Source organism: Haliaeetus leucocephalus, unplaced genomic scaffold, assembly GCF_000737465.1.
Source record: "Haliaeetus leucocephalus isolate CR32 unplaced genomic scaffold, Haliaeetus_leucocephalus-4.0 Scaffold262, whole genome shotgun sequence".
NCBI lineage: Eukaryota > Metazoa > Chordata > Aves > Accipitriformes > Accipitridae > Haliaeetus > Haliaeetus leucocephalus.
This window is the reverse complement of record NW_010972698.1, coordinates 8,026,568-8,040,530: the sequence shown is the minus strand read 5'-3', so window position 1 is coordinate 8,040,530 and position 13,963 is coordinate 8,026,568. Positions and strand designations below refer to the sequence as shown.

At 37.0% G+C, this 13,963-nt stretch overlaps 1 protein-coding gene across 3 annotated transcripts in view; it reads left to right on the top strand.

Moving 5' to 3' along the window:
- ACSL4 (acyl-CoA synthetase long-chain family member 4) overlaps positions 1-12,211 on the top strand; it is a 40,415-nt gene extending 28,204 nt beyond the window's left edge. For all 3 annotated transcript variants that reach the window (XM_010569023.1, XM_010569022.1, XM_010569021.1), the window contains 10 exons: positions 1,064-1,214; positions 2,388-2,511; positions 3,309-3,380; positions 6,295-6,434; positions 6,900-7,072; positions 7,275-7,349; positions 7,579-7,770; positions 8,312-8,426; positions 9,145-9,302; positions 11,147-12,211. In XM_010569023.1, coding sequence (XP_010567325.1) covers positions 1,064-1,214; positions 2,388-2,511; positions 3,309-3,380; positions 6,295-6,434; positions 6,900-7,072; positions 7,275-7,349; positions 7,579-7,770; positions 8,312-8,426; positions 9,145-9,302; positions 11,147-11,304 — 1,358 coding nt within the window. In that variant the 3' untranslated portion in view covers positions 11,305-12,211. The remainder of the gene's footprint in view (positions 1-1,063; positions 1,215-2,387; positions 2,512-3,308; positions 3,381-6,294; positions 6,435-6,899; positions 7,073-7,274; positions 7,350-7,578; positions 7,771-8,311; positions 8,427-9,144; positions 9,303-11,146) is intronic.
- Positions 12,212-13,963: the final 1,752 nt, after the last annotated feature.

The following is a 13,963-nucleotide window of genomic DNA, read 5'->3' as shown; positions in this document are numbered from 1 at the left end:
GCACCTGAGGCTTTTTTTTGCTTGTTGGCTTGGAAATGTCTTTTTTCTTAACCAACCTATAGCTAAAAAGCACCTTGGGCTAGAGGAATAACCATTACATCCCTTGCTACATTTGGCAGCCAGGAGTGACTGTAAACATCTGCTTTAAGGAAGGAAAAACCAACCTTGATCATCTCTTTTCCTTAAATCAGCAGTCTGTGCTTAGCCCGATCTCTCTCTTCAGTGAAAGAGGAGATAAACTGGCAAAGGAGCTTTTTGCAGGGAAGCACACATTCATTACAACTGCTTATCTTTGATCAGCTTAAGGTATGGATACAAACCGGCAGTTACCTTGAGGGGTGGTGTTTTGTGGTTTGGTGGTTTGTTTTTCCCGCCCACCCCCCCTGAAAACTCTGCTTCCCTTGCAGGCACTTCTGCCTCTCTAGCTGTGAAAGCCATGAAAGCTAATAACTTTCATCCTAAGAATGAATGCCAAGGGATTAAAACAAAAATCAAAAGTCAAGTGTTGTAAGCTTACTGCTTTTCCACTAACTAGCAGCTTACCTGAGGAAGGTTCACTTAAAAAAAAAAAAAAAAAAAAAGTAGTCTTAGCTCTCAACCTTGGCTTTGGAAGAGTGACTGACAGAAAAGCCGACTTGCAGCATTTTGGGGTGTTGGGTTTTTTTGGTTTTTTTCCTCAACCATTTTCTCTCCAGTACTGTATTTCTCCCCTTCACTGCTCTTGACAGGTTTACTACGTCTTCAGAAGGCTTTTTCTATGAAACTTTCGGTCAGCTATAAGACATAATAGCAAAAGTATCACCCAGATTGTGTAGATGCCCAAATACTTGTCACTCCTTCCAAAATCTGCATTCCCTCCCTTCCTCTTAAAAACAGACCACTAGTCTCTTCATCTGCATCCACCACCAACCACTTAGCTTACCACAACATTGTGCTTACCTCTGCTGATGCACCTGTTTCACATTGGTTGATTACAGACACTTTCACATTGATTAATTACAGAAATAACAATTTAGAAAGTAAATAAGAATCAATAACAGTTTTTCTCTCCTGCATTTTGTAGCAAGCATTCTGCCAAGCAGACCTGTTCCTACAGACTTGGCTTTAGTAATGTACACCAGTGGCTCCACTGGGAGACCTAAAGGAGTGATGATGATGCATAAAAACTTAATAGCTGGAATGACAGGACAGTGCGAGAGAATACCTGGACTGGGGTAAGAAACACTTAGTTGTCATGTGTATGGAGAGATAAAACAGAACCTCCAAAAATATGCAAGTTTATAAAAGTCTGTTGCTAGCATCGGGTGTTACCAAATTTCTTAACTTTATTTTAAGCCTACTAATCTTTAATTTATAAGAAATATATCTTGTGTTTGTGAACTTACCCTGTTGTTTGAAAAGGACACCCTTCTAGCTCTTGTCTCACATGCTGTTTCTACCTTTTTTTTTAATTACCCTTAGCTTTAGGTCTGTGATGGATTTTTGCACTCTTATGCATCAGAAGATGCCATCAAATAAGGAGATTCCTCATCTAATCAAACTTGGGAAATTTTTTTTTAGAGCTTTCAGGCAGCTAGGATCACTTTAGGAAGTCTGTCAGAGCCTACCACGTCCATTGATCTAGAGACAGCTCTGTTGGATAGATAATGCACATGCTGCAGAATCTGCTCAAGTGCACTTCACCAAAATGAGCAGGAGAGTAATAAATTGCGCATTGACGATAGTAAAACCAACTGCAGACTCCTTCACGCTAATATTTTGAGGAAATTCTTCATGAATGCGGGTGTGTTTGTCACTGCATTCACAAAGGGTTTAATAGCTGAAATAAGCTGTGTTGCTAAACTACTTTTGTGATGGGATATAAAACCAGTTCTGACTTGATGCTAAAAGCTTCTATTAAGTGACAGCTCTAAGTTTCTTGCTGAGAAATCACTGAGAAATTATTTCCTGAAATAAGCCTCAGTACTTCAGTGATCAGCTCTCTTTCTACTAATATATCTTAGAAGGAGACGCTATGATGACTGTCAAGGATTTGTAAATCATTGGTGATTATTATAAAATATAGCAATTTCATCCTTAGTTTCATACCTGGGATGAAATCTCCCACAAGGAGAGGAAGTAGCAGTGGAGCACTAAGGAATCTTTAAGTTTCCTAGAAAACAAGGCAAATCCCATAATTCATACTGATTTCAGTAAGGTAGGATTTTCCCCATTTTGTTTATAAACTGTGGTTTGAAATCACACCCTTCTTGCGTGCAGAAGAATAAGCCTCACTTGTGATCCAAGTCTTTCACAAAGTAATAACTAAGCACACAATAAAACTGTTAAACAGTATTTTCAGTCTACCCGTGCATCATTGTTAATTAGATAATCCTTTCCTTTTCTAGACCCAAGGATACTTACATCGGTTATTTGCCTCTGGCCCACGTATTAGAATTGACAGCAGAAATTTCTTGCATCACTTATGGCTGCAGGATTGGCTATTCCTCTCCACTCACGCTATCCGATCAGGTGAGGGGCATCGGGGGGGGGGAGCAAAAGCAAATTTTAGCTTTTGCAGTCTGCGTTCTCCTTGCTTGCTATCCTACTTCATTAAAGAAATGCCGATGTATATGGCACACGTCAGAAATGTAATTTTTAATAAAATTATGCAAATTAATGTTCCTGGTGAACTATAGCAGGGGGTCATACCATATAAGTTTTATTAAAACCTTTACTTTTATGATACTTAGGAAATGTAAAAGAAAACCTAATAAATGCATATAGCATTATCCACTGGATATCAGGATAAGAACAGCTATTAAGAAATTAGCTGAACATAAGACTGTTTAAAGTGATTTAAAATTTTTGGTCTCACTTTATCAGTTCTTTATCCAGTTATTGTAGATCTTCTATTTAGCCCTTTGCCTTTTTCCATTTAACAATTAAGTAAGAGCAAATTAAGCTGGAAAAAAAGGCTGCTCTATGTTTTGCTGGTATAGAGACTACATCAGGCAAAAAAAAAAACTCCTGGAGGAAGATGGAGAAGAAAGCAAGTACTAGGGGGAGGAGGTAAGAGAAAGATCTACAAAGTGGACTTAACTAGATTGGGCTTGTAAAACATCTAGTATTTTTGTTGAAATTGTTGTTAATCATCACTTTCCATCACAATGTGTGGGGGGGGAAATATGCAGGAAATGTTTTTTGGAGGGACAGGGGAAGAGATTTAAACAAATTACATGCTAATATATCTCCCTCTTTTTTTAGTCCTTTTCTAAAGAGCTGCTTGCTTTTCAGCTCCATAGATTGACATTTTTTCCTTATTACAGTCCAGTAAAATTAAGAAGGGAAGCAAAGGAGACTGTACTGTACTTAAGCCTACGTTGATGGCAGCCGTGCCTGTAAGTATACGGAAGCAGATATGTTTAGCAAAAACCTGATGCTTCTATCATGTTCATGCTAGAAAAATCTATTTGCTAACATTTTTTCTCTTCATATGTACGTAACTGTCACTAAAAGGAAAAAAGCAGAATACAGAAATTCCAGTTGTCGTTGCTTGAACCGAGTACTGATGCTGCAGATAAGCACAAGAATATATGTGTGCTAAAGCCAAGAGCCTTTTTGATCCAAAACTGTAAATGTGTTTTAATAGTCACAAGTGACATTTACTGAGCTACTGATACAACAATAGGATACAAAAAGTCTTTGACCTTCACAGTCCGAAACTCCTTTTTGCATAGGGAGAAAGCAGGGTGGCTTTGGCCAAGACAGACGCTTTCAGGATATGGGCGTTTGGCTGAGTGACAGAACTTAGCAAGTTAAACTGCGCTGCCATAGTTGTTGGGATGCTTAATCTCAGCTGCTTGCCTCCAAGGTAACACTTAGACTTAAGTCTCTCTTGCTGTTCTTAGGGTAAGCAGGCCATGCTTAGTCTCCTCTTACAAGAAAAAATGATCAGGAAACTATAACTCCCATTGCTTCTGTAGCTTATGGTGGTCTTTGGGTGACCAGGCTTCTGCATTCCACAAGGTCTTAGTGCTATCTGAAAAATACACAAGTGTTTGCATCTTTCTAATGCAAAAACCTTCCTCATATGTCCTGGAATCACATGTGCTTCTGTTATGATCATATCATGTCTGTTGCTCATAACACTGGTAGCACCAGCTTTTGCCACATGGTGGTGATGGGTGAGTAGGAGGATTTAATCTCATTTAAGAATAGTGAGCTTTGGTTGGATTTGGTTGTTCTGCAGCATCTTTTGGGAATAGCCAAGAGTTTCTATATTAATTACTCACTTGCATTTTTTATTTTATAAAGTAATAATCATATATATAGGCTTGGTCTTTTTCTTAATAATTAACCAAGTGAAAATTAATATGGCTGAAAACCCCAGCTTTTTGTAAAACATCCATTTAAATTTATTTATTGGGGAGAATTCAAATGCTAGACTACCAGCAAAACCAGTGTAAATTTTAAATACGGCCATAATCCCTCTTGGAAGGAGTATATTTCATGCATGTGCAAAAAAAAGTCCATGCAGACAGCTCCACATGAATTAACTGCAGAACAGTGATCATGTTGAACCCCACCTAAATGTCTTGAGTCTACAGACTTAATATCACAAAGAAGTTAGCAAAGAAAAAATAAAATTGAAACTGATGATCCATTTTCAGTTGATAGCATACAGGATCTAGAGTTCAACAACCTACAGCAAAGAGGAAAAAACACATCAGAAAGCCCTAGTAGGAACAACACTTAGTAACATAATCTAATAAATATTTCTTTCCCTAGAACTATGTCATGTTTTTATCATCAAAACATAACATCACCAGTGATTAGAAAGTAAAATAGGAATGAAATGGAAAATAATTCTAACAGAATCCAGACACACAAATATTTCTAAAGATTTGATTCAATCAGAACATTATTGTAAGGGTTAATAGTTCCTTCCAGCCTTTGTAATTCTGAATATCTTGTCACGCCTCTGTAGTCTTTAAAAGACTAAAAAAACCTGCAATTAATTCTGCTTTAAGATATTTGTCTGGCTTCTGGAAATACTACATGATATTCTGCAGGTAAACTGGGCTGAAAATAGTGTACAGTTTTTCTGAAATTCCTGTTTGTCTTAAATCCTAATTGTGAAGACTTGAAGGAACTAATAAAAAACACTAATGAGAGTAGTTCCTAATAAGACTTTAATGTTTTGATCTCTGATATTTCAAAGTACATAATTTTCATAGCTTTCTTTTCAAATTTAATTTGACTTGTTAGAAAGCACGTAAATACTTCAAAGCATTGTGCTCTGTAACAAACTTGAAGGAGCCAATCCTTAAACTTCTGTTAAATATTTCACCAGTCTGAACACTATTTAAGTTCTGTGTGTTTTAGTGATCATAAGCTTATTATTTTAATGGAAATTAATTTCTTGCCTGTGACAAAATTGTGGGGGTTTTGTCAGGTAACTAGAATTACTGCAACCACATTGCTTTGAAAGTTGAAAAACCTCTCTTGGAAAAGGAAGCGGTGAAATGAAGTCTCTTAGTTCATTCTCTTTTGCTTGCCAATTGCTGTGGATAAAGTACAGCGTCAGGACTCCTAAGCATGATCAATCTTGCATGGCATATACCAACCTTTAGCAAAGAGATTTAGCTAAAACTTGAATTCAAAACTTTCCAAATCAGTTAGTCACATTTGAAATACAGGTGAAGGTGTTACCAGTAACATAAGCCATATAACATAGCAAGTTTCATTATGCTATGTTACCCAGGATTTGTAGCTGTGGTTGGTAGAGAAGACATCTTCAGAACGAGGGGTGGAAGGTATTTTAAAACCAAATCTGAAGTTTAGAAAGCTGTTTGTAGAAACAGAAGAGGTACTATGAATTACTGTGGTATGCCTGAAGACCTGCAGCCCTTGACTCACCCGTCTGCCTAATTCAAGGCAAGTTTTCTAATCTCAGGTATATGCTACAGCATGAGGGCTCTTCCTCTCTAGTGATACTGGTGTGAGGAGAAAAAACCCAATGGAGGAAAGTAAGGCTAAGTCACTAATTTTCTACTGCATTTTTGATACTTCATTCCACCCATTTCAAATACCTCCATGCTGCGATGGTCTATAGATTGACTAATTGATCACACATTTAAAACATTCTAATTAAGCATTGCCTAACCAGTGATGCAGACATTTTCGCTCTTACTGTATTATCTGTTTTAAAGGAAGAATAATATGGGGTTTTTATTTTAACATGGAATTTAATTTACACATGCTAGTCTATTCTATGTGGTAATTTTCCTTGTTTTTTTTAACACTTCGTAGGAAATAATGGACAGAATTTATAAAAATGTCATGAGTAAAGTTCAGGAGATGAACTATATTCAGAGGACTCTGTTCAAGATAGGCTATGACTACAAATTGGAACAAATCAAGAGGGGATACGATGCACCTCTGTGTAACGTGTAAGTATAATTCACAGTCCAAGTGTACCTTTTTCTTTGTGATTTGTTAAGACAGTCTAAGAGAATAATCATCTAAGCTATCTGATATCAGACAATTCTCATCCAACATGAAAATACCATCTAATGACTAACTGAAAAAATCCAAGTTCTTCCTGGAAACGGGTAAGATATTTGATGGTGGGAATGACTAATCTTCAGAACAGATGACTAGTTAGTTTTCACTGGATTGCTTTTTTTTAAGTAACAAAATTAGAAAGTTTGTTTAGTTAAGTTACAGGAATTCTGCCATCTTCAAGTGTTACACAAGAGGTAACGTTTTTGATTATCCCTGCTGTCTAGTAAAATCTGTGAATGATTAAGTTAATTTTTAAGGTGTTCCAGATAGAAAGGAAAAAGAAGGTTTGTGTCTTTTTATAAAAAGTGAGCAGCGTGAATGTTTTTTAATGCTTTTTTCCTTCTTTCAAGACTATTGTTTAAAAAAGTAAGGGCACTACTGGGAGGGAATGTCCGTATGATGCTTTCTGGAGGAGCACCACTCTCGCCTCAAACACAAAGATTCATGAACATCTGTTTTTGCTGTCCTGTTGGTCAAGGCTACGGACTAACAGAAACCTGTGGAGCTGGAACAATTACAGAAGGTAGTTAAAATGCTTCTGGAAATACATAATTTAAGATACAGAACATATATATGAGGGTTTAGTGGATTTTTTGTAAAGTCAAAATATCTGTAGTTCTTAACTGCAATAAAGTAACTTGAGATAAATTGCTGCCTTATTTATGGTTTGAGTTTATATTTCAAATGACAAAAATCTCTGTATTCTTCCTTGTTCTCTCCCTAAGTTGCTGATTACAGCACTGGCAGAGTTGGAGCTCCTCTTATTTGCTGTGAAATAAAGTTGAGAGACTGGCAAGAAGGTGAGAGTATTAAATGTTTTGATTTCAGAGTAACTAATGTAACCACAGCTTAGCTGGTTTCTTTGCCTATCTGCCTAGCTAGGTGTGGCATATGAAGTAATTGTTCTTTATTTTTATAATAGTCATCAATTTGTGTGCATTAACTTCAGGCTGAAGTTTCAAAATACTTTCTTGGCAGCAGAATATACAAGTTAAAAAAATAATTGTGTGGGGATTTTCTTGTTTTCAGGGGGCTATACTAATAAAGACAAGCCTAACCCTAGAGGAGAAATTCTAATTGGTGGACCTAACGTCTCAATGGGATATTTTAAAAATGAAGAGAAGACAACAGAAGAGTTCTCTGTTGATGAGAACGGTCAGAGATGGTTCTGCACAGGAGATATAGGGGAATTTCATCCGGATGGGTGTCTGCAGATCATAGGTTGGCCTCAATTTTTGATATCTTAATATATTACAAGATCTTGACTAAACATAGTTAGTTATAAGCATGCTGTTAATCCTGTTGGTTTTGCCAGAGCTTAAGGTTACCAGAATCACAGTGTATAAAACATTCCCAAAAGTCCTCACAGCTGTAGGAAAATTTTGGAAGCGATGCTGTTTCCTGTGACATTATCACTCTCTAAATTTAGCACATGGACTTTAAATGTAAGATTAATTTTTGGTATTAATTACAAAGCTTTAAAATCAGAGTCCCCATCACTTTCATACAAGTTGTGTGACAAGAAGCATAGTGCTATATAAACTTTTTTACAGAAGCCTTTATAAAGTTAGCAGAATACATACATGCCATTAGCCGCTTTAAAATTTTAGTAAGATGCTTTAATTCATATTCATTAAGAATTTTGCATAGCATTGCACAAAATACATATATAGTGGCTTTGCAAATGAGCCTGTGGAAATGCAAGAATTTAAAATGGAACAAGCTTTTTTTTTTTTTCTTTTCCTTCACCCTTAACTCCTAGATCGCAAGAAAGACTTGGTAAAGCTACAAGCAGGAGAATATGTATCTCTGGGCAAAGTAGAGGCAGCACTGAAGAACTGTCCCTTGATTGACAATATCTGTGCTTATGCCAAAAGGTAAGAGTGGTATTAATTTAGAAACTCCATTTAGGGTAAACGTGAAATACAGGCTCTGGCCCACTTCTCTGATGATATACTATCGGTTTCCATGGTTTCCATTGAACAAACCCACCTACCAGAGTGCAAGTTATAAGCAGAATCTCTGAAGTAGCACGGGTGCCCAGATTCTCTAAAATCTGAAGAAATGACCTATCTCTTTCTGTTGGCATTTCTCCTATCCTAATACACTCCAGTTCCATCCTATCCCTTCCCCAAACGGGTATCATTATATTTAGCATGTGTTTTGGCTTTCTGTCAGAATACCAGAGAAAAGTTGATCTGGATGCTTTGGGCCTGATCCAAAGCTCTCCACTACGTTTTGGAAATAGTCCCAGTCTCTCCTCTCCTTCCTCCAACTCAAACACACTACCTGAAGGGAGAACGAGCTAAACACCAGATGTAGCTGGGAAGCTAAACCAAGATGCACACTCATGAAATTACAGCAAAGCATGATACCAATCAAACCTAACGTCGTAAAACAACTTAGAATACCTTTGATAAGTCATCAGTTGTGAAGATTTAATGTACAAGAAGAATTCTGTATGGGGGAATAATTACAGTTCAGAAAGCACTATGGATCTGTGTATCTAGCATCAAGTAAGCATTTTACGCCCTGAAATGGAAGTCTCAGCTGTTTGAATCTTTCTTCCTTCTTTCTGTTGCCATCCTGTGGTAGTGACCAGTCTTACGTGATCAGTTTTGTGGTCCCTAATCAGAAGAAGCTGACGGCATTAGCTGAGCAGAAAGGCATCAGTGGAACCTGGGTAGATATTTGTAACAATCCTACAATGGAAGCTGAAATACTGCGAGAGATTAAAGAAGTGGCAAACAAGAGTAAGTAAAGCGGCATATTATGCTAGCCAATCTCAGGGTGCTTATCCAGCAAAAATTTCCCATTATCCTCACTAACTGTTCTTCCTTCTTCCTGTTGCCTCTGTATCTGCCAAAACTTAAAGAGTGTAATCAGAGGCAAAAATCACATGAAAATGTTGCCTATTATCCCAGGAACTGACACACTTTTTGGTCGTATTAACTACTTTTATCTTTTTTCATTTTCTAAAAAAATCTGAAAATTTTTTTTCAACTAAATTCTAGAGACAGGTTCCTTGTCTAACACAGTTAAAATAAGTTCCAAAAGAGCTGTGAATTTGGAAAGAAAGTAACAAGACATTTGCTGGTGAGAAAACTAGTTAAGCAAGAGATTTCAAAGCTTTTTTTCCCATGCAACTTTGTCCCGTACAGCTTTGAACAACCACAATCCTTGTGGTTGTAATGGCTTAAAAGCCTGCTATTCCTTGCTCTGGTACCGAATCATCAAAAGCCTCATCAATCCTTGATGGGGCCAAAAAATTAACAAACTAACTGGGGAAAAAATTCTTTAAAGCACTTGGCACCTTATACAAGGAAGTAGTAAAACTGGACTGAAGCACATGCTAAGCAGCGCCCCTCAAACTTTAGAGAGGAGAATCTGCCTTTTGAAACTGAGAAAACAAGAAATGAAAAACACTTTTAAGTCTTGCCTTTAAAAAAAAAAAAAATCAGTAGGTCTCACACTTGGCTTTAAATGTATTAATCTATGTTTTTCTATCATGAGCTAAGCAAATTACTATCCATATAGCTCTGCTTATTCAAAATCTTTGCTTGTACATTTTTTCTACCTTCTAGATAGTAATCTACCACTGAGATACAACTAATTTATCCAAAACTATTTTGAAGAGAACGTTCTCATTTTTAGCAGAACATAATGCACCTTCATCACAAGCAGGCAGGTATCTAAGTAAGATGAAAGAGTACATTACAACGCTGGTTGGAAGGTAGAGAGAGAAGAGCACCTGGAGACAGACTTAGAGCCAGAGCTCCCCAGCGCCCTCATTTGCTGCCACCTTGAGGCTGTGCTGCCACAAGTTGCCCTGGACATCCCACCACGTCTATGGATGTGGGATCCCATTCCAGGCCTATCTGCAGGAGCTGATAGCAAAGTCCATCAAGTATTACACACGTGCAGCAGCTCCCTGCCTTTCTCCCCAAAGCAGTTACCTTCCTTCCCCTTGCTTATCCCTCTTTGGCCTCTTGCCTGGGCAAGAGATAGAAGCGGCTTTGGTTGCAGTGAGGCTGTGCACGCGCCAAGCAACTGCTTCCAGCTAAAGGGAAAATAAGTGACTAATGTTACAAAAATACAGAGATGTCCCTTTATTTTGAACTCTAAACAAACTCTAAGGAAGGAAAAAATCTGGGAAAGAGTCATTCAGCCATGGGAAGTATAGAAGTATTTCATTATAATTTAAATATGAAGTATATCTGACTAGTCTGAGTTAATCTAGTTATTACTACATTCCTATAATAAAGATACAGCTCTAGATTTCAGTGTATCCTCTTGTGACAGTAGTCTCAGATCTTCAGGCTACACACTCATTTGTTGCAAACTTTAGTTTTTACACCGTCACATCCAATATGAGCTGTAAGTACAGTGTTATTAGAATATTTGCACACTAACCAGCACTCAGCATTGGTACAAGATTAAATTTGCTTGTGGCCCCTCTGTAAGGTTACTTCATGAAGTAGGACACCTTACTATACAAGCTACAGGGTGCTCACCTTAGATTTTTAGGTAGCGTGAATTAGTATTTCATTTGGCAATGTAATCTTAGTCATGGTTTTGTTTCTTCTTGTCCCTGCAGTGAAGTTAGAAAGGTTTGAAATACCCATCAAAGTACGGTTAAGCCCTGAACCATGGACCCCAGAGACTGGGTTAGTAACAGATGCTTTCAAGCTGAAAAGGAAAGAACTGAAAAACCATTACCTCAACGACATCGAAAGAATGTATGGAGGCAAATAAACAAGTTACCTTGACCAGACAATTGTGCAGAGGGTTCCTTCTCATGCCTCAGTTCTGGATGTCTGTGTATACTGTAGATATCACACATTGAGAAAATATACCAAATGGATGAGTGTTCCTATAATCTGTATCAAGTACAACAGAGAATATTTTAAGACTCCAAATTCTTAATTATTAGCAGATTAGACACTGATGGTCTTTGTAGAGTTTCACGTGATCATCTCCAGTTTTGAGACAGACATCATTATGTGAAGCAGTACGACCAGGTAATTTTATTATTATTGCTTCTCTAGCACATTCAGACTGCTTGCAACTTCTCTTTAATTCATTCTTAAGTCTGGCCTATATTTCAAAGAGAAAAAAATTATGTAATTGTGATGGTTCTTCTATCATAGTAAGATACTTAGCAAGGGAGGAAAAAAAGTATTTAAAGTCTACCCTTCTCCATTTAAAAACAAAAACAAGATAACTTTAGTCAAGAACTTGCTAGAGATCACTAATAATGCACTGCTTGAGAATGGATGGATTCTTCTGCACATCAGTTAGTATCTTGAATATTTACAGTGCCTAAAAAAGAATATAAAGTACACTTACTGAAATAAAGGTGAACTGAAAAGCCTTCTAACCCAAGTTATTTGAAATTTTATTCAAGAGCATTGAATATTTCAACTTCCAACTCACCAAGTACATTTTTACTTGCCACTGTATTTTAATTCAAGCAGAGCTTTCCAGTAGGACACAGCATAAAAGAAAACAAAGACTTGCACTGCTACAGGAGGTACTGATGGGAAATCATCACCTGAATGCAGAATGCAAAACTTGCATCTTGACTGGCAAACAACAGTGAAATTGATGGGCAGCTGTCTCTAAGCAGATTTGAAACTCGAAAGAGTTGTTGAGGGGTTTTGTTTTTAAGGCACTGATGCTCTAGACCTTCACATATATTGAGTAATGGTACAGGTTACCTGTCTGTAATGTAGAGGATCAGGGTCTAAATTTAGTCTGTATTCACTTTATGGAAAGGTATTTCCGTTCACCTTTTAAATATGGTAAGCATAACAAGGCAACCAGAAACCAACAGCAGTTTCCCATGTTGTCTTGTTTTACTTACAGAAAAGTAGTCTGTGACCAGGGAACCTTTGTTTTACAGAACTTGTAAGAAGGGACAAATCACTCTTTACAGAAATTCATTATAAAAGTGTTCTCTTATTAACTGGAAGTCATAGATGTGAAGAAGTGGGAAGCTATAATTTAATAATAGTTCATCATTTTGTGTGCAGAATCCTGTACTGTGTCTTTTGAATTGTAACTGAGCTCCTGCATCCCTGCTAGCTCTTCACACTTGAACCGTAAATGCTGTAAAAAGTGGAGGCTCTTGATACTGTTCTACTTTGCACTTTCTTAATGGTTTTATATATGTTGCTTACATTTTGTACAGCTGTGGCCCTCAACTGCTATATATTACAAATTCATTTTAAAGTATTTATAGATTTCTATTCATAATATTTGTGTTGTGTATATGATGGTTAAAATGAAAAATTATTTGGTATTGTCACTGTACAGAAAGTAAAAGATTTTGTACGATGCTTCTTTTGAACACACTAACTTGCAATTTCAGGGCAAGTTTTTCCTTTATTGCATGTATGTGTATTTTTCTTTTTTCCAGTTCAAGCAGATTTTGGCAAAAATAAATCATGGCTATATACTCATTAACTATACTGTCCCTTTTCCTTGGGACCAATTTCAAACTTCCCCCTGCATAACTTTCTGTGGCCAGTCCACAACACTGCCAGCTCATCTTCCAAGAACCCCAAGAGGGAAGGGAGAAAGAAAATCTGGTATATAAAGCTGACTGTATCGAGTTGTGCATGGAAGTACAACAGTCACTAAAAGGAACAAGGAAATAGCTTTTCTAAAAAAGAATTTTTTTTTTTTTAAGACAACATACACTTGGCTTATGACAACAAGAAGTACTTCCCCTATCAGTGCAGCTTTTTAAATGACTCTGTCCTGGAGCCACATTACCAATTTTTCCATGTTTAAAAGGGGTCACTATTAAATAGCCTTTAGTCAGCCTGTTAACATCACAAAAGTTAAATACATGTAAGAAAGTTACTTGCACTTGAGTCTGTCAGCAGGTTGTATGATTTTTTTTTTAAACCATGAATGTATTTATATGAAATGTATTTTATCTAGACTGCAGGTATCTTCTGTGTCTTGGTTGACTGAGGATTGCTATTTGCAATGTATATATATATACACACACACATATACACAACGTTAACATTTCAAAAGTGGAATACAGTTTAAATGGTTCAACAAGTTTGTGTTCTGAAAAATCTTTATATATTGCACAAGTTGTCTGTAGTTACTGTTCAGCGCCTCACATTCTCTCTGAAACTGAGCACACCTTAGAAGAACTTCTCAAAAGAAGCAGCAATGAGTACATGCTATGGATGTTGAAAACAAAGCCTAGAGTGGGCCTAGTTTTTCTTTCAAGAAATGAACTAAATGTGGATGTGCTACCAAAGACAATTTGAAACACATCAGCTTTTCAAGCATTTTTTGGAGAAGGGGAAGGATTACATCAGGCTGCCTTCAAATACACAGATTAATTGCAAATATCATACTTGCAGTTCGGTAAGAACATTATTAAAAG